At 38.5% G+C, this 24,748-nt stretch overlaps 3 protein-coding genes across 6 annotated transcripts; 2 read left to right on the top strand and 1 right to left on the bottom strand.

The window, feature by feature from the left end:
- Positions 1-334: 334 nt before the first annotated feature.
- Positions 335-1,671, top strand: LOC121773808 (heavy metal-associated isoprenylated plant protein 21-like). The gene is made up of 3 exons (XM_042170722.1): positions 335-985; positions 1,078-1,153; positions 1,262-1,671. The coding sequence occupies exons 1-3, from the start codon at positions 914-916 to the stop codon at positions 1,477-1,479; spliced, it is 366 nt and encodes a 121-aa protein (XP_042026656.1). The 5' UTR covers positions 335-913; the 3' UTR covers positions 1,480-1,671.
- A 1,491-nt stretch (positions 1,672-3,162) lies between these two features.
- Positions 3,163-10,192, bottom strand: LOC121773647 (pyridoxal kinase-like). Of its 2 annotated transcripts, none has more exons than XM_042170543.1 (13): positions 10,050-10,192; positions 9,659-9,755; positions 9,149-9,242; positions 8,886-8,990; positions 8,517-8,600; positions 8,187-8,260; positions 6,322-6,386; positions 5,414-5,477; positions 5,037-5,102; positions 4,818-4,874; positions 4,071-4,115; positions 3,918-3,971; positions 3,163-3,551 (listed from the first exon to the last, which is right to left on the bottom strand). In XM_042170543.1, the coding sequence occupies exons 2-13, from the start codon at positions 9,737-9,739 to the stop codon at positions 3,411-3,413; spliced, it is 930 nt and encodes a 309-aa protein (XP_042026477.1). In that variant the 5' UTR covers positions 9,740-9,755; positions 10,050-10,192; the 3' UTR covers positions 3,163-3,410. The 2 variants fall into 2 exon arrangements, with proteins under 2 accessions (XP_042026477.1, XP_042026478.1); XM_042170544.1 differs by having other exon boundaries at positions 9,985-10,151.
- A 3,081-nt stretch (positions 10,193-13,273) lies between these two features.
- On the top strand, positions 13,274-15,322 carry LOC121775537. 3 transcript variants are annotated; one of them, XR_006045143.1, is made up of 3 exons: positions 13,274-14,512; positions 14,618-14,738; positions 14,987-15,322. XR_006045143.1 is itself a non-coding variant. In XM_042172624.1 (2 exons), exon 1 carries the CDS (start codon positions 13,385-13,387, stop codon positions 14,483-14,485), a length of 1,101 nt encoding a protein of 366 aa, XP_042028558.1. In that variant the 5' UTR covers positions 13,274-13,384; the 3' UTR covers positions 14,486-14,512; positions 14,618-15,322. The 3 variants fall into 3 exon arrangements, 1 of the variants encoding a protein (XP_042028558.1); XR_006045142.1 differs by having other exon boundaries at positions 14,879-15,322; XM_042172624.1 differs by having other exon boundaries at positions 14,618-15,322.
- Positions 15,323-24,748: the final 9,426 nt, after the last annotated feature.

Raw genomic sequence — 24,748 nt, 5'->3', positions numbered from 1 at the left:
CGACCGAGGGCATTTTGGGTAGTTCGATCTCATTTTATTGAATACTAGAAAATGGTAAATATGAGAAGCAGAGAAGTTGCTGATATAAATCAGGGATGAAATTCGTCACCTCCAAATATATGCATATCAAAATCAATCTTCATTTCAAACAATATCTTCCCAAAAAAGAAAACTTGATTCGAAACAAATGAGGTCCGGTTTTTTTTTTTATCTTGATCTCGTTGCACACTAAATATTACAAGACTCCAAAAGCAAACAATTCTTACTTGATTTTTTATAGATACAGTGATTAAATAACACAAGAAATGAAGCAAAAGAGCAAAAATGGGGCCATGATTTCATGCATATTTCAGCTGGAAAGAAGTCACATTTAAGTTTGTTGAAAGAAAAGAAAAATAACCTCACTACTTTCTATTAAAGTCGCTATTTGATATGCTTTTTAGTTACATGAAATATCACTCAACTTTCCTCAAACAAGATAGAAGAAACAGTATCAAGATCAATTATTGCGGCAATTAATCCAATTAAAAATATTGAAAAAGCAGGTGAATGAAAATGAAAGCAAACAGTAAAGCACTTTTAGAGCAATTTCATGATTAAACAATCACCATAAACAAATCATCAAATCCAAAAGCATTATTACCTGCTCATCATAATTTCAGGGCTTAATCACCCAACTTTCTGCTCATTTTAACCCTCTTTTTAAAATAATAAAATATCTCAAATTTCAAAAACCCATAAATTTTCCAAAGAATAAGTTTACCCTCAATTAAAATCTTAGGTCTTTGCATTCACAATGGTAGAATTGGACATACAACTTGTTATTACTCGTCAAGATCTCACAATATAAATATCAACAAATCCATTCTTCTTTGGTTTGTGTATAACAAACATCATAAGATCAAAAAGAGAAATGGGAGCTCTTGATTATCTCTCAAACTTTTGCACTGTCACCACAACAAGAGGCAAAAGGAAACCTATGCAGGTACTACTAATTGCCTTAACATTTTTTCACACATACTATTTCATTTGCTTAATTAATTTTTATATAGTTGAATTTGTTTGTTGATGATGCAGAGAGTTGAGATCAAAGTAAAACTGGACTGTGATGGATGTGAGAGAAGAGTCAAGAATGCTGTGAAAAACATGAAAGGTAATGCATGTTTATACTTTATATACATATTTGTTGATGCATAAAATGATATAGTATGATGGAAAGCAACACCGTGTAACGGTGAGTGGCTTCATCGATGCAAGCAAGGTGCTCAAGAGAGTGAAGAGAACCGGAAAAGAGCTGAATTGTGGCCTTATGTGCCTCACAATCTTGTTCAGTATCCCTACGCGCCTCAGGCCTACAACAAAAGGGCCCCATCCGGCTTTGTCAGAAACGTCGCTCAGGCCGTTCCAGCAGCGCCTCATGAAGAAGGGATCACGCATCTCTTCAGCGACGATAACCCCCACGCTTGTTCTATTATGTGAAAAATTTAATATTACTACTATATGTCTTGTTTCATTTTAATTTTCAGATTATGTAGTGAGATGAGAGAATAGAATATGTAGCATCCGCCATGCTAACCTTCCAATTGGATATTGCAAATCTTCTATTCCTGAAATGCAACAGTTGGAAAAAATGTAATCACAAAATGAAATTATAATATATTTGGAAATAAATGTGGGTGTCATGGTCGATTCACGCATGCTACAATAATATAATGGCTAATTTGAAATTGGTGCCTCTCTGTAGAATAGTATGTACACAAAGCAGTTGCAAAACGCATGGGTAAAAAAGAGAAAAATACTTCCAAAAAGTAGCAAGGACTAAGGTCTTTTTTAAAAAAAATTATTTTTAGTTAAAATAACAGTATCAAGAATGAATAGGTTAAATAGGTTAATCAAACAACTTTAAGCGGCGTTGTAGCCATAATTTTGTAAATGATTAATGAAAAGTAGATTATAGTTAATATAAAGCAAGAATGAAGATATTAATATTTCCATTGTTATTGTTGTCTTATATGTTGATGAGAATGATAATTTTGACCATCAATCCCAATTATCTGCTATAAGGAAGTAATGTTTATTCAGACAGAAGGCAAATTAAAAATACAAGACAAAGATAAAATATAGATAAAATTGAAGAATCCTTAGGATTTATTAAATTTTAAATATAATTACTCGCGTATTTCAGCTTTATGTTATAGCTCTAATGATGTCATTGTGTCTAGCTATTTGCATACCCTTATAAATGTGGTAACTTGGTATTGAGATGCACATGTTTTCTTGTTTAACAGGTGTTCACTATAAAACATTTAGACTTGATCACCTACCTGTAATTATATGAAATGCCATAACAATTAACAAGCATCTTAGCTATTCTCTAAACATACTCAAACACAATCTACAGCTCTATAGCTAAAAGATGGAAAGTAATAGAATTCTATGCTACATGACTTTGTGCTAATCAGAAGCAACAATATTGAAGGTGCATGCAAAAAGGTGGATCTAACAACCAGTGAGCATTCTGCACAGCTTGCTTTCGAGGGGATAACTCCTCCTCTTTCAATGCTTGGGAAAGCTTCTCGTCAAACTCAAACAAATCATCAATGCACCGATCACTTCTCTAAGCCCACTCCTTCCTGAATTCAGCAGATTTTGGAACTTTCCCTCCGAAAATATCATAACTTGGCTACCTGCTTTCTCTACTCTATATCCTGTTACTAAATTGAATCACTATTATACACACATGCATGACTATACAATTCCTCACTTTGATTAATCACATTGAAATTTTCAGTGAGTAGTTACGACAAACACGTAGCAATCGTAATTAGAGATAAAAAACGTGCGCGCACCTTCAGTCATGGGATGATAAAGGACAAGAAATAGAGGAATCTGATGGCGGAAACGGGAGTGAGGAGTTGGGGCTTCGTGGCCGTGAAACGAAGCAGCAGAAACAATAGCCATTTTTGTATTTGCCGTTCCTATTTTTATAAAGTTTTGGCAAAAAGATTAGCCATTTTTTTTTGTTGCGTTGAAACAGATATATCAAATATTTTTAGTGCATCTAACTCATATATTAATAATTTAAAGACAAATCTTCAATTTTAAGACAATAAAGTTTCAAGACTCGATTGCTTAGAAGCAGTATTCCTAGGTAGTAAAATATTAAAAGTAATCACTATATTAGTAGATGAAAACTTTTGATGCTCACTACCTTTCGAGTTAATTACACCGCTCACTACCTTTCGAGGTAATTACACCAATATGAAAAGGAAAGAGTGAAATTTGGTAGTACAACATAAGATCATTTATTTAACTTTTCAAAGAAACTAAAGTCCTCAATTTCCTCTTCTTCATATTTGCCCCAGCCTAATGTAATGTGGCTCTTTGGTTGTATAGATTTGGTCGACTTCTTAGTTGTACATCTCAGCCCTGTATTTGATTTCAGGGTTTCGGATGTCATCTTGACTCTGGATCAAACGAATCTCTAAGCTGCTCGACTGGCAGTCATGCCCAGCCCTCGTATAGTCTTCTACTGTCCTAACCAGAAGTGCCTGCAGCAAACTCAAAAGTCATGCATAACTACAACGGGCTCCGGGAACATTTACTTTGGGTGATCGATTAGATCAACAATGCATAGGATTACATGATCGAACAAGCTCAAAATTGCATATTTTGGTCCACTGTTACTAGGTATGTTAAGATGGAGATAGGGGGTGTTTTTACTGCATTCACTTCGGACATTTAATCTACTGTTTATGTGGAAATCCTGGTGAAGTAAATACTAAAGAAAACGAGGTAGGATACTCGCCCGAGAAGAAAATAAGAAAATTCACACTTTTGAAGGAAACCAAGTTCAGTTCCTTTGCGGAGTTAATGACTCCGATATTCAATCAGAATAACCAAATCAACAGACTTACCTGCACACTTGATACAGAAAGTTCTGCAGCTTTGCCAAGGTTGTCAGGGTATTTCTATATGATAAGAATCAGATAAATGAATAAGAAATGATGCGCATTAATAACATCTATGAGATGGCTAATGAACTTAAAATAAGGTTTATCAATCATTACGTTGCTCCATCCAAGCAAAAGTGCAGTCATGAGATCTCCTGTTCCCTGTAGTAAAAGAAGATGCAATGTTAGAAGTAGCAAACTATTAGTACAAGATAAATGTTTGGTTTTGAGGAAAAATATGAGAAGAATGAAGCACTCTACAAATTCTTGTCTCATAATTTCCACAAATTTAATCTTTTTTGGCAGTTTTCTTCTTGTGAGTAAATAAAAGAGGCTCTGCGGCTAACTGCAAGCTTATTTAATGAGCAATAAAAGAATTGGGCAAGCAGAATGCAAACCACATAGAACATTCTAGACAAACATATAGTCACGACAAATATGAGTCCAATAAGAATCACTCGATTATATAACTCCACATGCAAAATCGTAAAGCTGAGAGAAGACTAAAAAATGGTTCAGCTACTTTTCATTTTACGTTGGGAAGGGGTGAGTTGGAGAAACTCTAGGGTCTGCTCACTCTTGATTGTATGGTGCGAACACTTAGATACCTTCAATTTTTCCATGTTTCAGGGGAAATGCATATGATAAGTCCCCTAAGAGTGTCGAACGTGGAAAGCATGTCCACTGGTAGAATTAGCCAAATAATACTCTCTAGTTTAAAGCATTTTACTGAACTTTTAAACTTATTTGAGGAAAGTGGGGTGAGAAGAATATATGATGTTCTCAGATCATGAAAATCATTTATGCAATCGGAGATATACTATCTCAGAAAAGGTAATATTCACAAATAAAACAACTTCTTACTGTGAAATAAGCCGGAATTTTGGGAATTGGGATCCGGAACTGCTCAGGTGGTTGCCCCTATAATAGCCGAAGTTGCTTAGTTAGAATGTGGATATTAGGGAATAACAAACTTCTTTTATGAAGTACTACTAAGGAAAAAAATACAAGAGAATCAGTAGAAAATATGCATTTATAGTGGAAATAGCAGATGCCCCGTACAAGTATGAGTGATTCAATTACCTTCTCTTTCTGATGACTGCCAATTAGGAGAAGCTCTCCATCTACATTTATGCTTGTTATGACAACCTGAAACAAGTTGTAATTCTTGAACAAACATAATATAACTTTAACAGCATATTATTGTAGATAGGATATAATTGTAATAGCAAAGTATAATTCTAGGGCTTTAAGTGCCATTACTAGTAGTATTACATGATAAAAAAAGTGGTAATAAATGCGCCAGTTGATGATTTAAGAAAACAATTTCTTTTTATTAGTAATGCCTTTAGAGATCATTCTCAGCAATCTAGAACTTATTAGGTCAAAGAGTAAAGACAAAAAGAAGTCTACAAAATAAATAATTGAGATACTATTAAGACTGAAGCATTAGAAAACACCTTTGATGGTCCGGCAGCATGAATAATGTTGCATGCCTCCCTGCCATCTTGCTCAGATACAATCCTTAAAAATTGGAGGAATGCATGGAACGGACAAAATCACCAACAGGATCCAAGGAAAATGATGACAAGGAGGGATAGACAATACATTAAAAAAAAAACTGACAAGAGTTATGGATACTCATACTAAATTAGTAACACGAAAGGATAAAGATTATATTCCAAATGATGCTTGAATCAGAATAAAATGAAGAAAAACTAGAACCAAGAAAATCCCCATAGGGATATTTTTCCTATCCTAACATAATGATTGACGACTGCAATCATATTTAAAGACTACCTATTTCACCAAGGGCATAGGGATAGTCCAAGACTTGACTGGCTGAAAGTTACCTAGATAACACTTCAAAATATGAAATAAATAAATAAAAAAGATAAAAATAACCATAGCAAAAAAACTCAATAGCATGTGGCTGACTACTATTAGAAACAAGTTTTGGCTAAATCCAAGAGTTTATCAGGTGAGACTTGAGACACGTGTAGAAATAAATCAAAACTCTATCATTAAAAGTCTAAAACTTTCCGTCATTGCAAATAAGTATTCTAGGTAACTGGCATTATGTAAGTAGAAGTTTTATTGTGAATTTGTCATAACAAACTCTTTCAAGTGCTCTGGCTTTATCCAAAAAACAGGAGTTTCCTTTCCCTTGTCTGGTATGAACTCAAAATCAATGGAAATGGACATACTTAATTCGTGAGTGTGACTGAGATTGAAACAACCTCCTCATAAGGTCAACTTTATTAAGTAGCGAATTAGTAAGAATCATAAAATATGATCAGGCTGATATAGATATGCTTTGTCAGCTTTTGGAAGTATTTGATATACTACAAGCTAAACAGGAAAATACCTGGATTTTGTCAACAATTCAGCCTCAAACTGATTCGGAGTCAACATGGAAGCAATAGGGACAACCTATTAAGAAAAAGTAATAACCAATTTTTCCATCAGAGCGAGTTTGATATAAAAGTGCATTAATGTAGTTTGCTCTACAAATCCATCTCTACCTATTTCTTTTTCCTTTTCCTTTATTATATATTGTTGTGTATGAAATTATGAATGTTGTCCAGTTTGAACAAATCAGGCCAATTCCTTTGCCAGCATAAAACAAAAAAAACATGTAATATGATGGAGAGATGAAAAATGTAGGACACACTGATAATATTTGACATTTTACATAAAAGCCAATCAACACTTGACAATTCAAACCAGTAAAATATCTACAAACTAACACTCCCTCCGTCCTACAAGATAGTGCACACTTTGCCATTTTGGAGTGTTCAACAAATTAATGCACACTAATTTCTTTGCCATTTTGGACATAAATTCCTTATGTTTTATCCACACTTTCTCAACTTACAAATTTACCAGACAAGGTCCACCATTTCTCCACTTGCTCAAATTATTTACAACTTTATTACACATGTTCCACCATTTCTCTACTCACAACACACTTTACCTAGTAAAGCGGGGCCCCTTCTCCACTCAAACTACTCCCTCCGTCCCGGCTAAGATGACACATTTCTTGGCCGGCACGGGATTTTAGGAATTATTGGTTAAAGTGTTTAATTGGAGAGGAAAAGGTGGGTGTAAGTATTAAAATAGAGAGAAAGAAAGATGAATATATTAATAGGAGTGAGAAAAAGTGGTCGAGTGTATTAATTAGAGAGAGAAAGTTTCCAAAAAAGGAAATGTGTCATCTTAGTTGGGACAAGCTAAAAAGGAAAACGTGTCATCTTAAGCGTGACGGAGGGAGTACAATCTAACTAACATTTATTAAAGGGTAAGTTGCCGGAAAAACCATGAAGTTTGGTCAAATATAGGCATGTCCGCAACTTTAAAAATCAGCCATAAAAATCATGAAGTTTGGATTTGTTTGCAGTTATCCCACGACGAAAAAATCTGGCCGCATACGTGTATATTATTGATGTTTTAAACCAAACGTTGTTTTTTGTATGAATAGTGAATAGACGACATCGTTTAACTCATTGGCAGTAAACAGTATGATTTTCCGGCTACCATATCAGATACAATTTCACCAAATTTTTTTGTCATGGGATAATTGCAAAAAAAATTTAAACTTCGTGGTTGTTTCGGGTGATTTTAAAGTTGTGGGACGGGACCAGAATTCAACCAAACTGCATGTTTTTCCATCGATTTTCCCTTTTTAAAAATTTCTAAAATGTGCCACAACCTATTATTCACTATTTTGTGGGATGGAGGGAATATGATATTATTTCATATATTCTATACTAGTACAACTCATCAAAACCTTCTATAAGATCAAGTTAACAAGCTACAGTTGCCACAATAAAATGCCAAAGCATCACAAGTAAAGCTATAGGCCACCCGCTCTTAGGCTAGCATAAAGACAAAATTTCTTCTGGAAAAAAATGTACTAATAATTTATGCTCTCTAATTGAATTATAAATCATGAAGTTCAAATTTGATATGTGTATATTTATATGTTCACACTGACGCAATAGCTATTTTTAAATGGTTGCTTTGGCCGAACCAGAAAGAAGGCAAAAAGATTGAATAGTTATTTAACTATGACTATTCATAATTAGAATCTACATTTCAGAACATTCAAAATTTAATCTTGGGCCAGTGGGTACTGCAACAAACTGAATGAGTACTTGAACTAGTACCTTAACTACAAAAATATCATAATAATTTTCACTAGAGAAAAACCATATTCAACATTTAATGTACCTTTTCTCGATATACAGATACCAATTCCTCAGCAACGTACAGTTTTCCTTCATCACCTAAAACTGGATCACACACTGAAAACAAAGATTCCATAACAAACTATAGCAAGTTAGCAACGGAATAGGAAAACAATATCAAGGCTGCAGTATATTTAACCTATCCAAAAATTAGTTATAAAGACCCAAGCCTTTACTCAACCAAGATCTTAGACAAATACTATGCACGCTAAATTGTACTTCCAAGTTCCAAGGAAACTACAAGGAAGCACATTCTCAATTTCAGAAAGAATACGTGCATGTTAAATAGTCAGCGGCTACTGGATCTACTCACCATATGTAAGTCCGGGGTTGACAGACCTAAGCTTATTCACAACTCGTAGAACAGTATTCAAGAAGGAGACTGAACCAATATAACCTACAATATGTGGCCAACTGTTAACATGGAGAAAGAAAAAATATATCTTATTACCTAATTATTTGAGCAACTCAGAGCATAAAAGGAAATGGAAAATAGCAGAAATCGCAGGCGTCAATATGATTAAGATGAAATATTATGTAAGTATCACAATTTCATCACCTGAACTAACATATTTGCAGTGCAGTTGAAAAGGCATAAAAAGCACAGACTTCAAGAACCATTGAGTTGAATATTAGAAAAGTTATTTTGGCAGCAACACTAAACTAGTTGAATCAATGATACCTGTAAGTAGATGTGTGTAGTACAACAAATTATTAGCTTCAAGACCCTCGATTAAATCCCAAAGTTGGTCTCCATTCAAGACCTGGCCCTTAAAAGTAGGATATCCTGCAAAATTCATGGTATAGTCATGCTGAGAAATACAACCAATATGTTTATTAAAAAACATGCCTGGAAATGTAAAGATACTCGGATGTCCTCACTCCTCACACCAGGTTTTAAACCTCAGAAAGAATGACGACTATGAAGTCAAATAAGCAGCTTGCCTGTGTGGTTTGAAAACTGAACTGAATTTATTGGATCTACATCATATCCAAGTAACTGTAGAGGAAAGACAGCTGATTTGTTGCCGACATATCCCTAAAGTAAAAGAGAACTTAGCAATGGCTATAACACGAAGCTAAATCTCTATCACTACGAATGGCATGCCACCAACCACAACGAAATGTAACACTAGCAAAACAATGTTTTTAATGCAATAAGCAAACTGGGAGAGATTGGTCTATTACTCTATTATGGTACAAGAAAGATGTCAAGAAATCAAAATCTCACACAAACCTAAACAGATATTTTACAGCTGCATGTCCTCCCATTCATGGAACAGGATTCTTATTAGTATAAAAACATCTATTAAGGTTGAGAGCTCAAAATTTGCAGCAATATCAAACTATAAACTTGAGCAACTATGTCTGTCTCACACAGTTAGTTTCAGTCAATAAAACATGACGTTACACAGAAAGAGTAAAATGGTTTTAAATTGGATTGAGGAGAGCGACCTGAACAGTGTGCGACTGAATACTGAGAACCCGACCCGTTTCCGACGGCAGCGCTAGAGCCAGAACCGGTGGAGGCGCCATGACCTAATTCTTTAACCTAAAAATTGGGTTCAGAATGCATGATTAGTAAACAAATGCAGGTTATTGAGCTCAGTTCCACCTAAAAGTAGAAAAGCTTGGATGAAATTGAGGATTGAATATGCTGCAGATTAATTTAGACGTTAGCATAATAGAATCAAGGCGCAATATGATGCATAGTAGGTGATGATTTCTTAAAGAGGAAAATAAATTGTGAGAATCGAAGAAATATAGTAATTGGGATTTACTTGTTGCGTGATGATTGAGTGGTGATTACTGATTGGAATTGCTGAGTGAAGTGCAGAATGCAAACCTAATTATAGAGCCATTGGATTCACTGAACCAAAACAACAATCTCTACTTGCCGTCGCAAATCGCTCCTTTGCTTCCAGAATTCCACCACCCACAAGATACAGTTGAACTAATTTCTAGTAATTTATAATTAATGCTTTCTAGTACTATTAATTTTGTTTGCTTAATTTTCCACATATTTTATCTTCTACTATCTCATTGTCCATTTACTTTAATTTAATTATACTATTATTTACTTTATTTTGTTTTATGCAGCATAGGATGGGTATTGAATGAAGCAGGAGTGGAAAATGTAACGGTAAAATCGTGTGTTTTTCTTAAGTAGTAATGTCATATTTTTTGAGAGATTGGTTAGAGTTATGATATATCACAAGGGTTTATGTATTTTTTTTTCATAAACCAAAAGAAAAAAGAGAAAGGGCGGTTGACCTCGGTAGGTGGGAAGCCGGTAACATAATAATAATATTCAAGGATAGCAGAGACTCTTCACCATAATCGTGTTGCTATAGTGAAAGCTATCACTTCTAAGAGCATCTCCAATGGAGGCTAGTGGACCGGCTAGCCGATTCCCGGTGCTGACCGGTCTGCTAGCCAAACCATTGTAGGCGGCGAGCGGAAAAACGGGGGAATTTCGGCGAACGCACGCCGATTTTTGAGCGCTGGCCGATGCGCTCGCCGATCGGGTGGCCGCCATTGTAGGCGGGCGATTGGCGAGCGATCGGCCAACACTTTTTTTTTAATTTTCGAAACACTATATGTACGCGATTTGCACGTCATTTTCATTCTCACCGTTTGTTTTAACGAGTTTTCTCTCTCACTTAATTTCTGTACAAGAGCAATAAAGCAAAATGGAGAACAACAACGAGTCTACTCCAGTGACGAGCGGGTCTCAAACTCCCACGGTACCCGTGGGAGGTGGATGGGGTCCGATGACCGGGTACTACAACATGTACCCTTGGATGCAGATGATGCCGGGGGTGGCAGCCGGGAATGTAGCCCGGGATGCAGGGGACACCGGGGGGGGGGACAATGTCTATCGCCCGAGTCTTGATTTTCTGACTGCTTCTTCGCACACATCGACCCCATCGGAGACGCAGTTCACTGGGTGTGAGACTTTCTCCTTAGAGGAGTTGGAAATAGATCTCGAGTATGCGGACACTCCCGTTCAAACGGGGGGGAGTAGGGCGGGGTCGGGGCGCACCAAAGAAGAAGAAGGGCGAGGGGAAGGGCAAAAGGGTGGTCGGCGAGTCGTCGCAGCCGGCTGATGACGACAGCCCCGCATGGAGAAAGTGGACGGATGCGGAGAACGTCGCGCTGTCCGAGGCTTGGGTGAGTGTTTGCGATGATCCCCTCCATTCGAACAATCAGAGGATCGTCAACTTGTGGGCTAAAATATCAGCAGCCTACAAGGCATTTTGCCCGGAGGGGAGGCCACACAGCGAGGAGGAGTGCTGGAAGGGGTGGGACCGAATCAGGGCTGCGGTCTCACGATTTTCGGGCTTGTACACCAACACCCTCCGCATGCAGACCAGTGGCCAAACTGACGAGGACTGCAGGAGGATAGCGGAGAAAGCCTTCCTCGTGCACGGGTTTTATAAGGAGTTCACCTACTAGAACTGCTATGAGGTGCTGATGGACTCCGAGAAGTTTCGGGCAGGTGTCGATGCTGGCTGGCCGAAGAAGCAGCGACTGAACTATGCCGGTTATTACAGCGGCAGCATCGGCGGTTCCCACGACCTCCCCGAGGATGTTCAGGAGTTCCCGTCCCCTCCATCGTTTACTCACTGCACTCGCCTGGTTGGTCAAAGGCGGGTGCAACGGGTAGCGAGGGGGGTCGCCCAGGGGTCCCAGGAGGGACAGTCGGCATCCCCCCTGTTGGCAAGTCGCCAACCGAGCTCGCCTTCTTCACGCGTCAACAAACGCAGGCTCAGATGCACAAGATCTTAGCTGAATGGTGGGCGACAACTGACCCCGTGGAGAAGATGTTTCTTCACTCAATGCTCGAGAGTATGCGGGTCAATTTGGATGCCGCCTCGACACAGTTGGGGGGCTTAGACGCGGGCTCAGATGCCGCAGATTTGGGGGTCCCGGATAGCGGCCACAACGGCGGCGACGACCATGAGGAGTGAGGCGGAGGCGGGGGCTCGTGTGTGGAAGAGGTTTTTTTTAAATTAATGTAATTTTTTTTAATTAATGTACTTTTTTTAATTTTACTATTATTATTGAATTTTCTCGTATCTGTGTCGTAAATTTAATTCTGTATTTTGTGTGATCGTTAATTATTTGTTTTTTATAATTTTGTTTATTGTGGCTAGCCTATTGCTTGTCCGGTTGCTTGTCCTGATGATGTGGCAGGAGAAGTTTTTAGTGCCGACGATGTGGCAGGAGGAGTTTGTGGCTAGCATATGGCTGGTCTATTACCATTGTGGATGCTCTAATCCTCTTACTTTAAAATTACCATTAAACATATTTGAACTCTGAAGTAATATTATTGAAAGAGTTTTGCACATTTTTTCACTTTTTATTAAATTGTTTAACAAATTTTAAAATAAGTGAGAAATACATTATTAGTTCTTATAGTTTTCCACTTTGTGTATTTACTATTCTCACACTTTAAAAACATCAATCGTACTGTTAAAAAGAGTAAATAGTTATGAAATTTCTTTCAATAATATTAAAATTCTAGATTAATATTGATATTTTTAAAATATGAGGACCATATATTTTTGAGGTACGCAACCGGGCGCGGCCACGGGACTCACCTCCATCACAAGGCGCCGCTCTGGCCGCGTCTCCCTCCCCTCCAACGCGCCAGGCTGCGGGCCGGGACCCAGGTGCAGTCTGGCCCGTAGCGTTAATCATGCTCTTATGAATCAAACTCCATTCGTTTCATAGTAGGAGATCATTTATTTTGGTACGTTCCGCAATAGTAGAGTCATTTCCATTTTTATTAAAAGTCAAAACATATTTTCTCACTTACTTTACTCTCTCTTACTTTATTCTCTGTTCATCTCTCGCTCTTTTTCATTTTCTATTTTATTCTTTTTTTACTTAACTCACTTATCACAAATTTTTCTTCCACTACCGCGGAATGGAGGAGTACTATTTTCATTTCAATTTTTAATTTAGTTTTTTGAAAGTTTCAATGTTATTAAAAAAATTATTTTATTATGAATTTATAAAATTTTATTTTATGTATAAATATTTCAACCCAAAGAATGGAACTGTCCAAAAACGAAGAAAAGAAAAGGAAAAAACAGGACAAAATTAAGCCCAATTATTGCTGGTGTCGGAACTTGTATATTTTCCGATCAAGATCAGCGGAATCCCCAGAAAATGAAGCGGAAGAAGTGGTCGGAGGTGGAGGAGCAAACACTGCTATCGAAATACTCGGAGCTTCTGAACTCGGGGACGCTGGCGAAGCTGAAGACGCGGGAGAAGAAGTTCAAGCCCATCGCCGATCACGTCAACTCCCTCCATCACCACCACGATCCGATCACCTTCCCCTTCAAGTGGTCGTGGCGCGACGTCTCCATCAAGGTGCAGAACATGCGCCACCAGTACCTCGGCGTGAAGCAGAAGATCCGAATCTCCACCAACGAGTTCAATTGGGACGACGGCGAGATCCACTGGGAGAATTTCCTCAAATACAAGGAGGTTTTCGGGGATATTGAGTTGGTCGATGGCGGAGCTAGGAAATTTGGGGAGGAGGGCATTTCGGGTATTTTGGGCGATGATTTAGGGTATGGGATTGAGAGTGAGGATATGGATGATGAGGAATTGGATTCTGATTTGGGGGTGAGTGATGTGGAGAAGGAGGATTCTGATTTTGATGGGAGGGATAAGAGGAAGAAGGGATTGAGGGGTGCTGGTGCTAAATTGTTGGAATTGAGGGATGTGGTTGTGAGGAGGGAGGAAAAGAGGAGGGAGAGGGAATGGAGGGGAGAGGTGGGAGCAATGGAGGATGAGATTGAAAGGAAAGAGAGGGAATTGAGGGCGAAGAAGCAGTTGATGGAGAGGGAGGAAGGGGTTTATGAGAAGGAGATGGAGTTGCTAGAGCTGCAGATGGCTAGGGAGAAGAGGGATTATGAGAAGTGGATTCGGTTGGAGAAGGAGCTTGACCAGGAGAGGAGGCAGAGGATGAAGTTGGAGGAGAAGTGGGAGGAGGAGGAGTTGGAGTGGAGGGAGAGGCTGGTTGAGGTGCAGATTGAGCATGAGAAGCAGATGATGCAAATGCATGCTGATGCTTGCCAGAACCAGCTCCAGATTCTTGGGGTGCTGGCTCGGCTTGTCTGCCAGTTTTTCGGGTCCGCTGGTGATGGTTTGAGTGGCAACATGGGGACTCTCCCCCCTCAGGTTTTGCAGAATTTGCAGCACCCGGGAGGCTTGGGTGATGGCGGCAAGCCTGAGGCTAACTTGCCTTCTGAATTCTTGTAGACTGTGCTTGCTTTGCTCCCTTGTGAGGTTAAATACTTTTTGTTCTATCTATCATATTTTTGTATATACTACTACTATTTGACTATGGCTTCTGATGAATTCTCTTTAATAAACCTTCATTCGGCATTCCAGTGGTATTTCTCGCAGTTGACTGTGTTGTTGAAATCAATTAGTTTTAGAGGATGTTTGTTCCCGACTGCATTCTGTTTTTGTTTTTGCTTATGGAAGAGGAAGAAATGTCCTTTCGAATGGGGTAAGCAACTTTCCTACATAATATCACAACAGTTATTGAGATATGACTGTGAAAGCGTCTTATCATATTTGCTTTATAGTTCCAACTCGATACATGTATTCGAAGAGGTTTAACTGATGGACACTGCAAGTATGTTACAGATTACTGGAATATAGGGTTGTTGTTAGAGCTTCACAGGCCGTGTCTCGGGTAGGAAGACGATTGAGTTATGATATTATGATGTACCAGTACTACTATATTGTATGCAGGAAATTTGGTGGGATGGTATCAGCATGTCTGTGGATGAGGAGGTATCAGTGACTAAGTTCTTTATTTTTGTCATTCTATTCGTTCAGTTCGTTGCTGTTTTTCACGTATATTGTTCACAAAAATGACTCTTGTGTGTAGGCTTGTCATTCTGATCCAGCTGTTTATTGTTAGTGCTGAAGTTTAATCAATCTGTTAAAGGGCTGAATTAGTATAGTCTATAAGATTGTCATCTCTATGCATCTCTTATTTTGTTTTATTATGATCTTGAATTTGGTGAAAATAATTGCAGTGGTATATGACTATAATGCGTTAATGATGCTCTTTCCTTTTCTTCATATATTTGCTACTCATTTTTCTTATCTGTAATGTACTTTGTTTTTCAAATGAGAATTAAACATGTTGAATTCTTCCTACAATCATCAAAGCCTCTAAGATATATGCAGTCAAAAAAACAACCTGTTTGTTCATGACTAGTTTTCTCTTGCAACAAGTGCTTGTTGGAAACGTGTGGATTTATGGGAGCCTTTTGGCTTTTCATATTTTGTAACCACCAATTTCTTATGTTATGGTTTATGGTGTCTTAATGTCATGACCTTCCATGTCCACCTTTTGTGCCTATAAAAGGATGGAGTTGTAGAGGAATGAAAAACACACCAACAACAAGCATTCTCTCTACACTCTCTACATCATAGTGTGCATTCTAGGAGCATTGTCTAGCTCGATTCTCGGAACTCCATCTAGATCGCCGGTGCCTAGCGGGTCGTTTTATCTTTGGGGGCAATACGCCATTCCGTGAGCACTAGCCGGAGCGTAATTTGTCTTGCGGAAAGAGGACTTTCTTCGACTCGACTTATAGTTGGTTTGTTTTATTATTTCCGTTGTAATTTTCATTTCACTTTTTGTTGTTATTTTCCTTTGGATTGTAATAGTTAGAGTACCGCTTGTACACGGCTTGGGAATTTCATCCCATTATTTCTAACAATCGCAAGATAAATTAGTGTACTATTCTAAGACAGGATTATACCAATCGAAGTTGGAGGAAACATGAGCTCCAAAGCTGGAATTAAGAAACGAACAGTCGCACTGTTCATGGGTTACGAAATGGTTAATTCCTTGAGATCTATTATCTTGAGAATTGTGTTTATCGTTTGTCATTTGACAAGCAAGACCAATTTAGACTTGGTAGTAGTAATTGAGATGCATGGATTGTTGAATATACCAATGCACATATGGTTCAATATAATTGTGTACTTATTGTTGGAGACAATATTGTACAAATTATTTGAACGTGTTGTTATAAACAACAAAGATCACAAGGTGGTCGCAATGGTCTCCGACGTGAACCATGGTAATAATCCAAATGAATGGTTTGTTGATACGGGTGCCACATGTCATGTGTGCTCCTAGAGAAACGTTTTTTCTACTTACAAATATGTTGGAGGTAGAAAAGTATGCATGAGAAACCAAGCCTCTTCTAAGGTAGTTGGTGTAGGTAATGTGTTCCTAAAATTAGGATCTAGAAAGGTTCTTACCCTTAAGGATGTGCTGCATGTCCCCGACATCCGAAATAATTTGGTGTCAGACTCACTTTTAGTAAATCATGGATTTTCACTAGAATTTGAGTGTTAAAAGGTTATATTGACAAAGCATAGAAAGTTCATAGGTAAAGGGCACCTAGTGAATGAGCTTTTTGAGCTGAATGTTACGGTCATTCACCGTGAAAAAGGAATAAGCAATAAGGAAGATGACACATCCTCTTATTTGCATGAGTGCTATGATCTATGGCATAATAGATTCAGATATGCAAATCTAAATGCTATAAAAAGATTAGTAAATCATAATTTACTAAAAGTAGATAAGTTTAACTCACAAGAAAGATGTGAAGTGTGCGTTGAAGCCAAATTAGCTAAGCTGTCGTTCCATTCGGTAGAGCGGAGCACAAAATCTCTCGAGTTGAACTATACAGACGTATGTGATTTGAAATTTGTGCAAATAAGAGGTGGTAAAAAGTATTTCATCACGTTTATAGATAATTGCACAATGTATTGTTACCTTTACTTATTAAGAAGTAAAGATGAGTCAATTGAAGTGTTTAAAGACTTCAAAAATGAAGCTGAAAATCAACTTAATTGTCGAATTAAGTGTGTTCGAAGTGATAGAGCTGGTGAGTATGTAGCGTCGTTTGCAGAATTATGCCATGCAAGTGGTATAATTCACCAAACCACAGCTCCATATTCTCCTTAGTTGAATGGTGTTGCTGAATGCAAAAATCGAACACTAAAAGAGATGATGAATGCTCTGTTGATTAATTCAGGTTTACCCTAGAACATGTGGGGAGAGGCTGTGTTAACGGCAAATTATATCCTGAATAAGATTCCACTTAAAAATAAGGATGTGACTCCTTACGAACTGTAAAAGGCAAGAAACCTTCGTATTCATACCTCAAAGTATGGGGGTGCTTAGCGAAGGTAGAAGTGCCACCTCCGAAACAAGTTGCAATAGGCCCTAAAACAGTCAATTGTATCTTTATTAGTCATGCACTTAATAGTAGTTCATATCGTTTCCTAGTCCATATGTCAGTTGTGCCTGGCGTGGCTGAAGGAACAACAATGGAGTCAAGAAATGCTATATTCTTTGAGAATGTGTACCCTTGCAAGAAGCAGAAGATCGTTCTAGTGAAAGAATGATGGATGAATCCACTAGTTCTAATCCTCCAAAAGGACGAGGTCAAGTCCTGAGGATGTAGAACCAAGACATGATAAAAGAGTTAAAATTGCTAAGATATTTGGTCCCGACTTCATAACTTTTATGTTGGATGACGAACCAAAGTCGTTGGTGGAAGGACTGTCTGGCCCAGATGCGCCATTCTGGCAAGAAGCGGTCAATAGTAAAATTGAATCAATTATGAGAAATAACACATGAGTGTTAGTAGACTTGCCAGAAGGCTGTAAGACCTTAGAGTGTAAATGGATTCTGAGAAGGAAATATAAAACTGATGGTACTATTGAAAAGTACAAAGCTCGCCTAGTTGTAAAAGGCTTTAAGCAACAAGAAAGATATGATTTCTTCGACACATATTCACCTGTTACGAGAATCAGTTTCATTCGGGTGCTTCTTGCAATTGCTGCTTTGCACAATCTTGAGATTCACCAAATAGATGTGAAAATTGCCTTTTTGAATGGTGAATTGGAGGAAGAAATTTATATGGAGCAACCTGAAGGGTTTGTAGTACCTGGCCAAGAAAGGAAGGTATGCAAACTAGTAAGGTCCATATATGGATTAAAACAAGCGCCCTTGTAGTGACACTTGAAGTTAGACAATGTGATGTTGTCCAATGGGTTCACTAACAATGAGTGTGATAAGTGTGTTTACATTAAGAACACAAATAATGGTTTTGTTATTGTGTGTCTTTATGTTGATGATATGTTGATAATGAGCAGCAATAGTGCCATTATTAACAAGACAAAAACCATGTTGAAAAGAAATTTTGATATGAAATGGGTTTAGCTGATGTGATTCTCAGAATCAAGATTAAAAGGAATCATGAGGGAATTGCTTTGACACAATCTCATTACATTGAGAAAATGCTTAAGAAGTTTCACTCGTTTGATTGTGAGCCAGCTAAGAGTCGATTGGAGCCCAACGTGCACTTGAGTAAGCACACGAGTGAGCCTTTAGCTCAAGAAGAATATGCAAGGATCATAGGGAGTTTGATGTTTATCACAAACTGCATCCGACCAGATCTTGCGTGTATGGTGAATAAGCTGAGCCGATTTACAATCAACCCAAGCAAGGAACATTGGAAAGCTATGCGTAGGGTTTTGAGATACTTGAAGTATACTCTTAACTTTGAGATGCAGTACATAAACTATCCCCAAGTACTTGAAGGGTATTGTGATGCAAATTGGATCTCTGATTCAAAAGACTCGTTTTCAACGAGTGGGTATGTGTTCACTGTGGGGGGTGGAGCTGTTTCGTGGAAGTCAACAAAACAGATGTGTATAGCTCGATCCACCATGGAATCTGAGTTTATCGCTTAAGACAAAGCAGGGGAAGAAGCCGAGTGTCTTAGAAACTTCATAGAAGATATTCCATGTTGGAAGAAGCCAATGCCGACAGTAGTGATACACTGTGATAGCCAAGCGGCTATAGGGAGAGTACATAGTGGCTTGTTCAATAGTAAGTCTCGACATATTCGTCGGCGACATAATACCGTAAGGCAGTTGATCACAAGTGGTGTTATCGCAGTTGACTATGTAAAGTCTGTGGATAACTTAGCGGATCTGTTAATGAAATATTTAAACCATGATCAAATGCATAAATTGCTAAAAGGAATGAGATTGAAAACCACATCTTAGAAGATGATTATAGTGGTAACCCAACTATACGATTGGCAATCCCATGGGCTTGGTTCAATGGGAAAACGAAGCAATATGACTCTAGCTGTAACACTCGGAAGATTTTTTTATCTTCCCCCATTCTTTAGAAAACATTGAGTGTTGTAACCTGCATGTGGTAAAAGGCTAAGTTTTGACTTTTAATGATTATTTAAAACCTCGAGGAGGTGGGTATGGTAGGATACCTAAAAAGGAATCACCTATGTAAGTGAAGAAGTGTGGGCCGCTTCAACATGTGAATCACTTATGAATCCAAAGTGGTGTTCCACGGCCAATAAAGGACACAAACGTGAGAACTGATGAGTTTGTAAATAATATTGTGTCAATATTATTGTCTCGGTATACACCAAGGAGGAATGGTTCAAGGCATCACGTCCACCAGGCCGCTGGTATGCCCGATAGTGTTGACTATGAAAAGTTCAAAGCCCTAAGCTACTATTTCAAATGCAATATTATTTCTCGAGAATTGAGCAAAGAGTCTGCATGGATGCATATACGTTTCTTGTGTTGGTTTGAGCTTGCAGTGCTCTAACCAATGTGGGGGATTGTTGGAAACGTGTGGATTTATGGGAGCCTTTTGGCTTTTCATATTTTGTAACCACCAATTCCTTAATGTTATGGTTTATGGTGTCTTAATGGCATGACCTTCCATGTCCACCTTCTGTGCCTATAAAAGGATGGAGTTGTAGGGGAATGAAAAACACACCAACAACAAGCATTCTCTCTACACTCTCTAGCTTTCTATATCATAGTGTGCATTCTAGGAGCATTGTCTAGCTCGATTCTCTGGAACTCCATCAAGTTCGCTGGTGCTTAGCGGGTTTGAGGTGCTTGTACACGCTAGGAGGAAGTCGTTTTATCTTTGGGGATAATACGTCATTCCGTGAGAACTAGCCGGGGCGTAATTTGTCTTGCGGAAAGAGGGCTTTCCTCGACTCGACTTATAGTTGGTTTGTTTTATTATTTCCGTTGTAATTTTCATTCCACTTTTTGTTGTTATTTTCCTTTCGATTGTAATAGTTAGAGTATTGTTATTATTTTCCTTTCGATTGTAATAGTTAGAGTACCGCCTGTACACGGCTTGGGAATTTTATACCATTATTTCTAATAGTGCTTTGTTACTTTGCTAATCTTTGCTCATTTTCCCCTGTTGAATCTAATGCTTAACGCACTAGTAATTGTTGGAGAGCTTGTCATTGGCAATTTACAAATTTAGTTGGCATTAATTAGATACCCAAATCTTTCATTTTTTTATATTCATAGGTTTTGGCCATTATATGATTTATTTTACTTACATCTCACTAGATATACTATTTTTTGTATTTTTCTGTTTGGATTTTGTCGTAGACAATGAACTGAATTTAATAAAAAGACAATTGTTGAATAACTAATCCCTTTCTAGGCACATAGAAGGTTGAAATAACTGGCCAAGAAATTTAAGATTTCTACCTACCAACCTCAAGGATCAAACATGTGAGATTCAGTTAGACCAAGTTGATTTTGTAATTAATTCGGTTTTTTTTTTGCAAAATAGAGCATGATACATCAAGTTACCATTTCACTACAATTTCCATAGTTTCTGAGAATTGCCCAAATTTTGTTCCTCTTTTTTCTTTCCCCTTCAGCTCTAAACTCAGTTGGTGGTCAATTTGTTGACAATTCTGACAACCATTTCTAAAATTGATTTTAACATAGTACTCCCTCCGTCCCCCAAAATTCGTCACCATTTGACCCGACACGGGTTTTAAGAAATATAATAGAAAGTGGGTTGAAAAAGTTGGTGGCATGTGGATCCTACTTTTATATATTAGTTTTATAAAAAAATGTGAGTGTGAATGAGTTAGTGGAATGTAGGGTCCACTACCAAAAATGGTAAAAGTGAAAGGTGAAATTTTTAGGGACGGACGAAAAAGGAAATAGGTGATAAATTTTCAGGGACGGAGGGAGTAGTAACTGATTCGACCAGTGATCGCATATAAGATAACAAATAGGGGTGTTAATCCCTAAAATCACAAACTTTGTACAAAATTTGGTACTGTATTTTTTACCAGATCTTAGGCAACAAAATTTAGTATTTTTCATGAGTTGAGAAACAAATGATTTCTTGAAAAATTCACTACAAAGCATAAGCTCATTTTTGCGACCAACTTTAAAGTTCGTGGAAATATACCAAATTAAGGCCATAAGTCTGTGATTTTAGAACACTTTAAAATATTATATAATCGAATGAGTTCGAAACTAAATATTGCACACAAATCACAATTAGAACACTTTTCTCTCTACTATAAAAGAATCAACCACAAACACATGTACATAAAAATAATGTATAAATATAAATTGAACGATACCAAAAAACTAAAAATCATCAACAACAACAAATACAGTCACTTAATAATTAAAAAAATAAAAAGTGCATAAAGTGATGGACAATTTGAGGTGAAGAGGGAATTTAGGGTATCATAAACACATACTAAAGGATCACTAGAGTGTTTAAAAACCAGTGTTTAAAAATACTCAATAATATAAATACTTATCCCCCACATGTTTACTGTAATTCTTGGTTTTTCACTAAAGATACTCAATTCTTGGTTTTTCACTAAATAGGAAGTCGAATTTTAAGTGGATAAGTCGCTCATATATATATGTCAACGTTCTCTATTGCACGCAATTATGACACATGGTTTTTTTGGCAAGTTTTCGGTGATCGTTGCGAACTATTTCTTAACTCGATTCCCAAGCACCGTGCAATTTCAAGTCATTCTGACACATGCGGTTTTTGACACGTTTTTGGCGATCATCGCAATGACTTTGATTCCTCAGATCGATTCTCAAGTACCGTGCAAATTTCTAGTCATTTTAACACATGAGGTTTTTGGCCGGCGGTCGTAGCAATGATTTTGATTTCTAAGCACGATTCGCAAGCACCGTGCGAATTTCAAGTCATTCTGACACAAGAGTTTTTGGCACGTTTTCGGCAATCGTCGCAATGACTTTGATTCCTCAGCTCAATTCGCAAACACCGTGCGAATTTCTAGTCATTCTTACACGAGGTTTTTGGCACATTTTTGGCGATGGTCGCGATGACTTTGATTCTATTTGCTTGATTTAATGGGCAAAAGCAAAAGATTGAGATTTAGTGGGCAATTGTATCCTCAACTCTGGACGTTTTTTCTTGCACCTTTAATTTTGATTATTTTGCAATACTTTCCCCAATTCTATTCCGCTAGCATGTAATGCAAGTCATGAGTTTCATCTAACTTTATGTAGCCCTGATTTTCATAAGTTGGATCAAGTACATTTCAATCACTCACACACATTCAATCTCTTGCTGAGGAGTGAGGATACCTATCATTGTAGTGCAAACCAGACTTGCTTAGTTAGGGATTTTCCCTTTATAAAAGCGGTGCGGATTGGCGGGACAGGGAGCATCGTGTTCGAGATGCTTGTGTTGTATAGACTGATAGCTTATCTTTTTCTTATGAGAGTTGGTGTCATGGGAAAGTAGGCCTATATTATTTTCCTTTAAAAAATGGTTGTTCAAGACATCAGAGTACCAATATTAGCTTTTGTGTAGAACTAAAGAGTGTAACTTTTCCTCATTCACTCTTCAACTTCTTCAATTTCAATATTACTTCCTTCGTCCTCTAAATATTCTCCCACTTTGACCCGACACAAGTTTTAAGAAATATAATGAAAAGTGAGTTGAAAAAGTTAGTGAAATGTGAGTTCTACTTTTATATATTAGTTTTATAATAAAATATGATTAGGAATGAGTTAGTGGGAATATGAGGTCCACTACCAAAAATGATAAAAAGTGAAATGAGATAAATTTTATGGGACGAACGAAAATAGAAAAATGAGACAAACTTTCGGGGACGGATGGAGTATTATCTATCCTTTTTCAATGTTCAAAGTCAATACGACAAATATTAACAAAAACAATTTCAATGTCCAAGTAAGAGCATCTCCAATAACCGGCGTCACCACCGCGACGCCGATTTTTCGCCCACGCCGGTTTGACGCCGAACCATTGGAACCGGCGTGGGCGAAATCGGCGTCAACATGCCGATTCCCGCGCTGACGCCGGTTCCGACGCCGATCCTCACGGGCGCTATTGTGCGTCCCGGATCGGCGCCAAACCGGCGTCGGATTTAAATTATTTTTTTTGTTTTTCGAAAACACTATATATACGCGCGTTGAACCTCATTTTCATTCGCACCACTTGTTTTAACGAGTACTCTCTCTCTACCTTACTTTCTGTACAAGATCAATAACGAGCAATGTAGAACAACTACGAAGGTACTCCAGTTAATCCCGGGGGATGGTCTCAGACTCCCCCGCCTCCCGGAGGAAGTGGACAGACGCGGAGAACGTTGTGGTTGCCAAGGCGTGGGTGAGTGTCTGCGACGATCCTCTGGTTTCGAACAACCAGAGGATCGTCAACTTGTGGGCCAAGATAGCCGCAGCCTACAGGGAATTTTGCCCTGAAGGGAGACCGTGCACCGGGGAGGAGGTCCGGAAGTGCTGGGACCGAATCAGGGCTGGCGTCTCTCGATTTTCGGGTTTGTACGCCAACGCCCTCCGCATGCAGACCAGTGGCCAAACAGAGGAAGACTGCAGGAGGATTGCGGAGAGAGCCTACCCCGATCCGGATAAGAAGTACTATGAGTTCACCTACTGGAACTGCTACGTTGTGCTCAACGAGTCGGAGAAATTCCGGGCAGGCGTCGACGCTGGCTGGCCGAAGAGGCAGAGACTGAACTATACCGGAGATTATAGCGGCAGCAGCGGTGGTTCGTCAGACCTCCCTGAGACGGCCCAGGAGGTCCCGACTCCTCGGTCGTTCGGTCGCCGACCTCGCCCGGTTGGGCAAAGGCGGGCGCAGCAGGTTGCGAGGGGGGCACCCCGAGTTCCCAGGACGTCCATTCGGCATCCCCCCTCGGCAGGTCTACCGAGGAGCTCAAATTCTTCGCGCGCCAACAAACGCGCGCTCAAATGGTGAAGACCTTAGCCGACTTCCAAGCGGCGGTGGACCCCGAGGTGAAGGATTTTCTTCTTGTATTGCTCCAGAGCCAGCGTGAAGAATTGGAGGCGATGAGGAGGGACACCGGCGGGAATAGCCGCGGCGTAGGTGGCGACGGAGGCGGCGGCGACGACGGTGAAGAAGCGCTGGGCGACGACGGAGACGAGGACGGCGACGATGAGTGATTTTGTTTTACTTTTTTAAATTAATGTACTTTTTAATTTTTGTACTTTTTTTTATATTATTGTACTTTTTTTTAAAATTAATGTACTTTTTAAATTTTAATATTATTATTCGAATTTTCCATATTTGTCTCGTAAATTAAATTCCGTATGTTGATA

This window comes from Salvia splendens, chromosome 17 (genome assembly GCF_004379255.2).
Source record: "Salvia splendens isolate huo1 chromosome 17, SspV2, whole genome shotgun sequence".
NCBI lineage: Eukaryota > Viridiplantae > Streptophyta > Magnoliopsida > Lamiales > Lamiaceae > Salvia > Salvia splendens.
The sequence above is the reverse complement of the archived record's forward strand: the minus strand, read 5'-3'. Positions and strand labels throughout refer to the sequence as shown.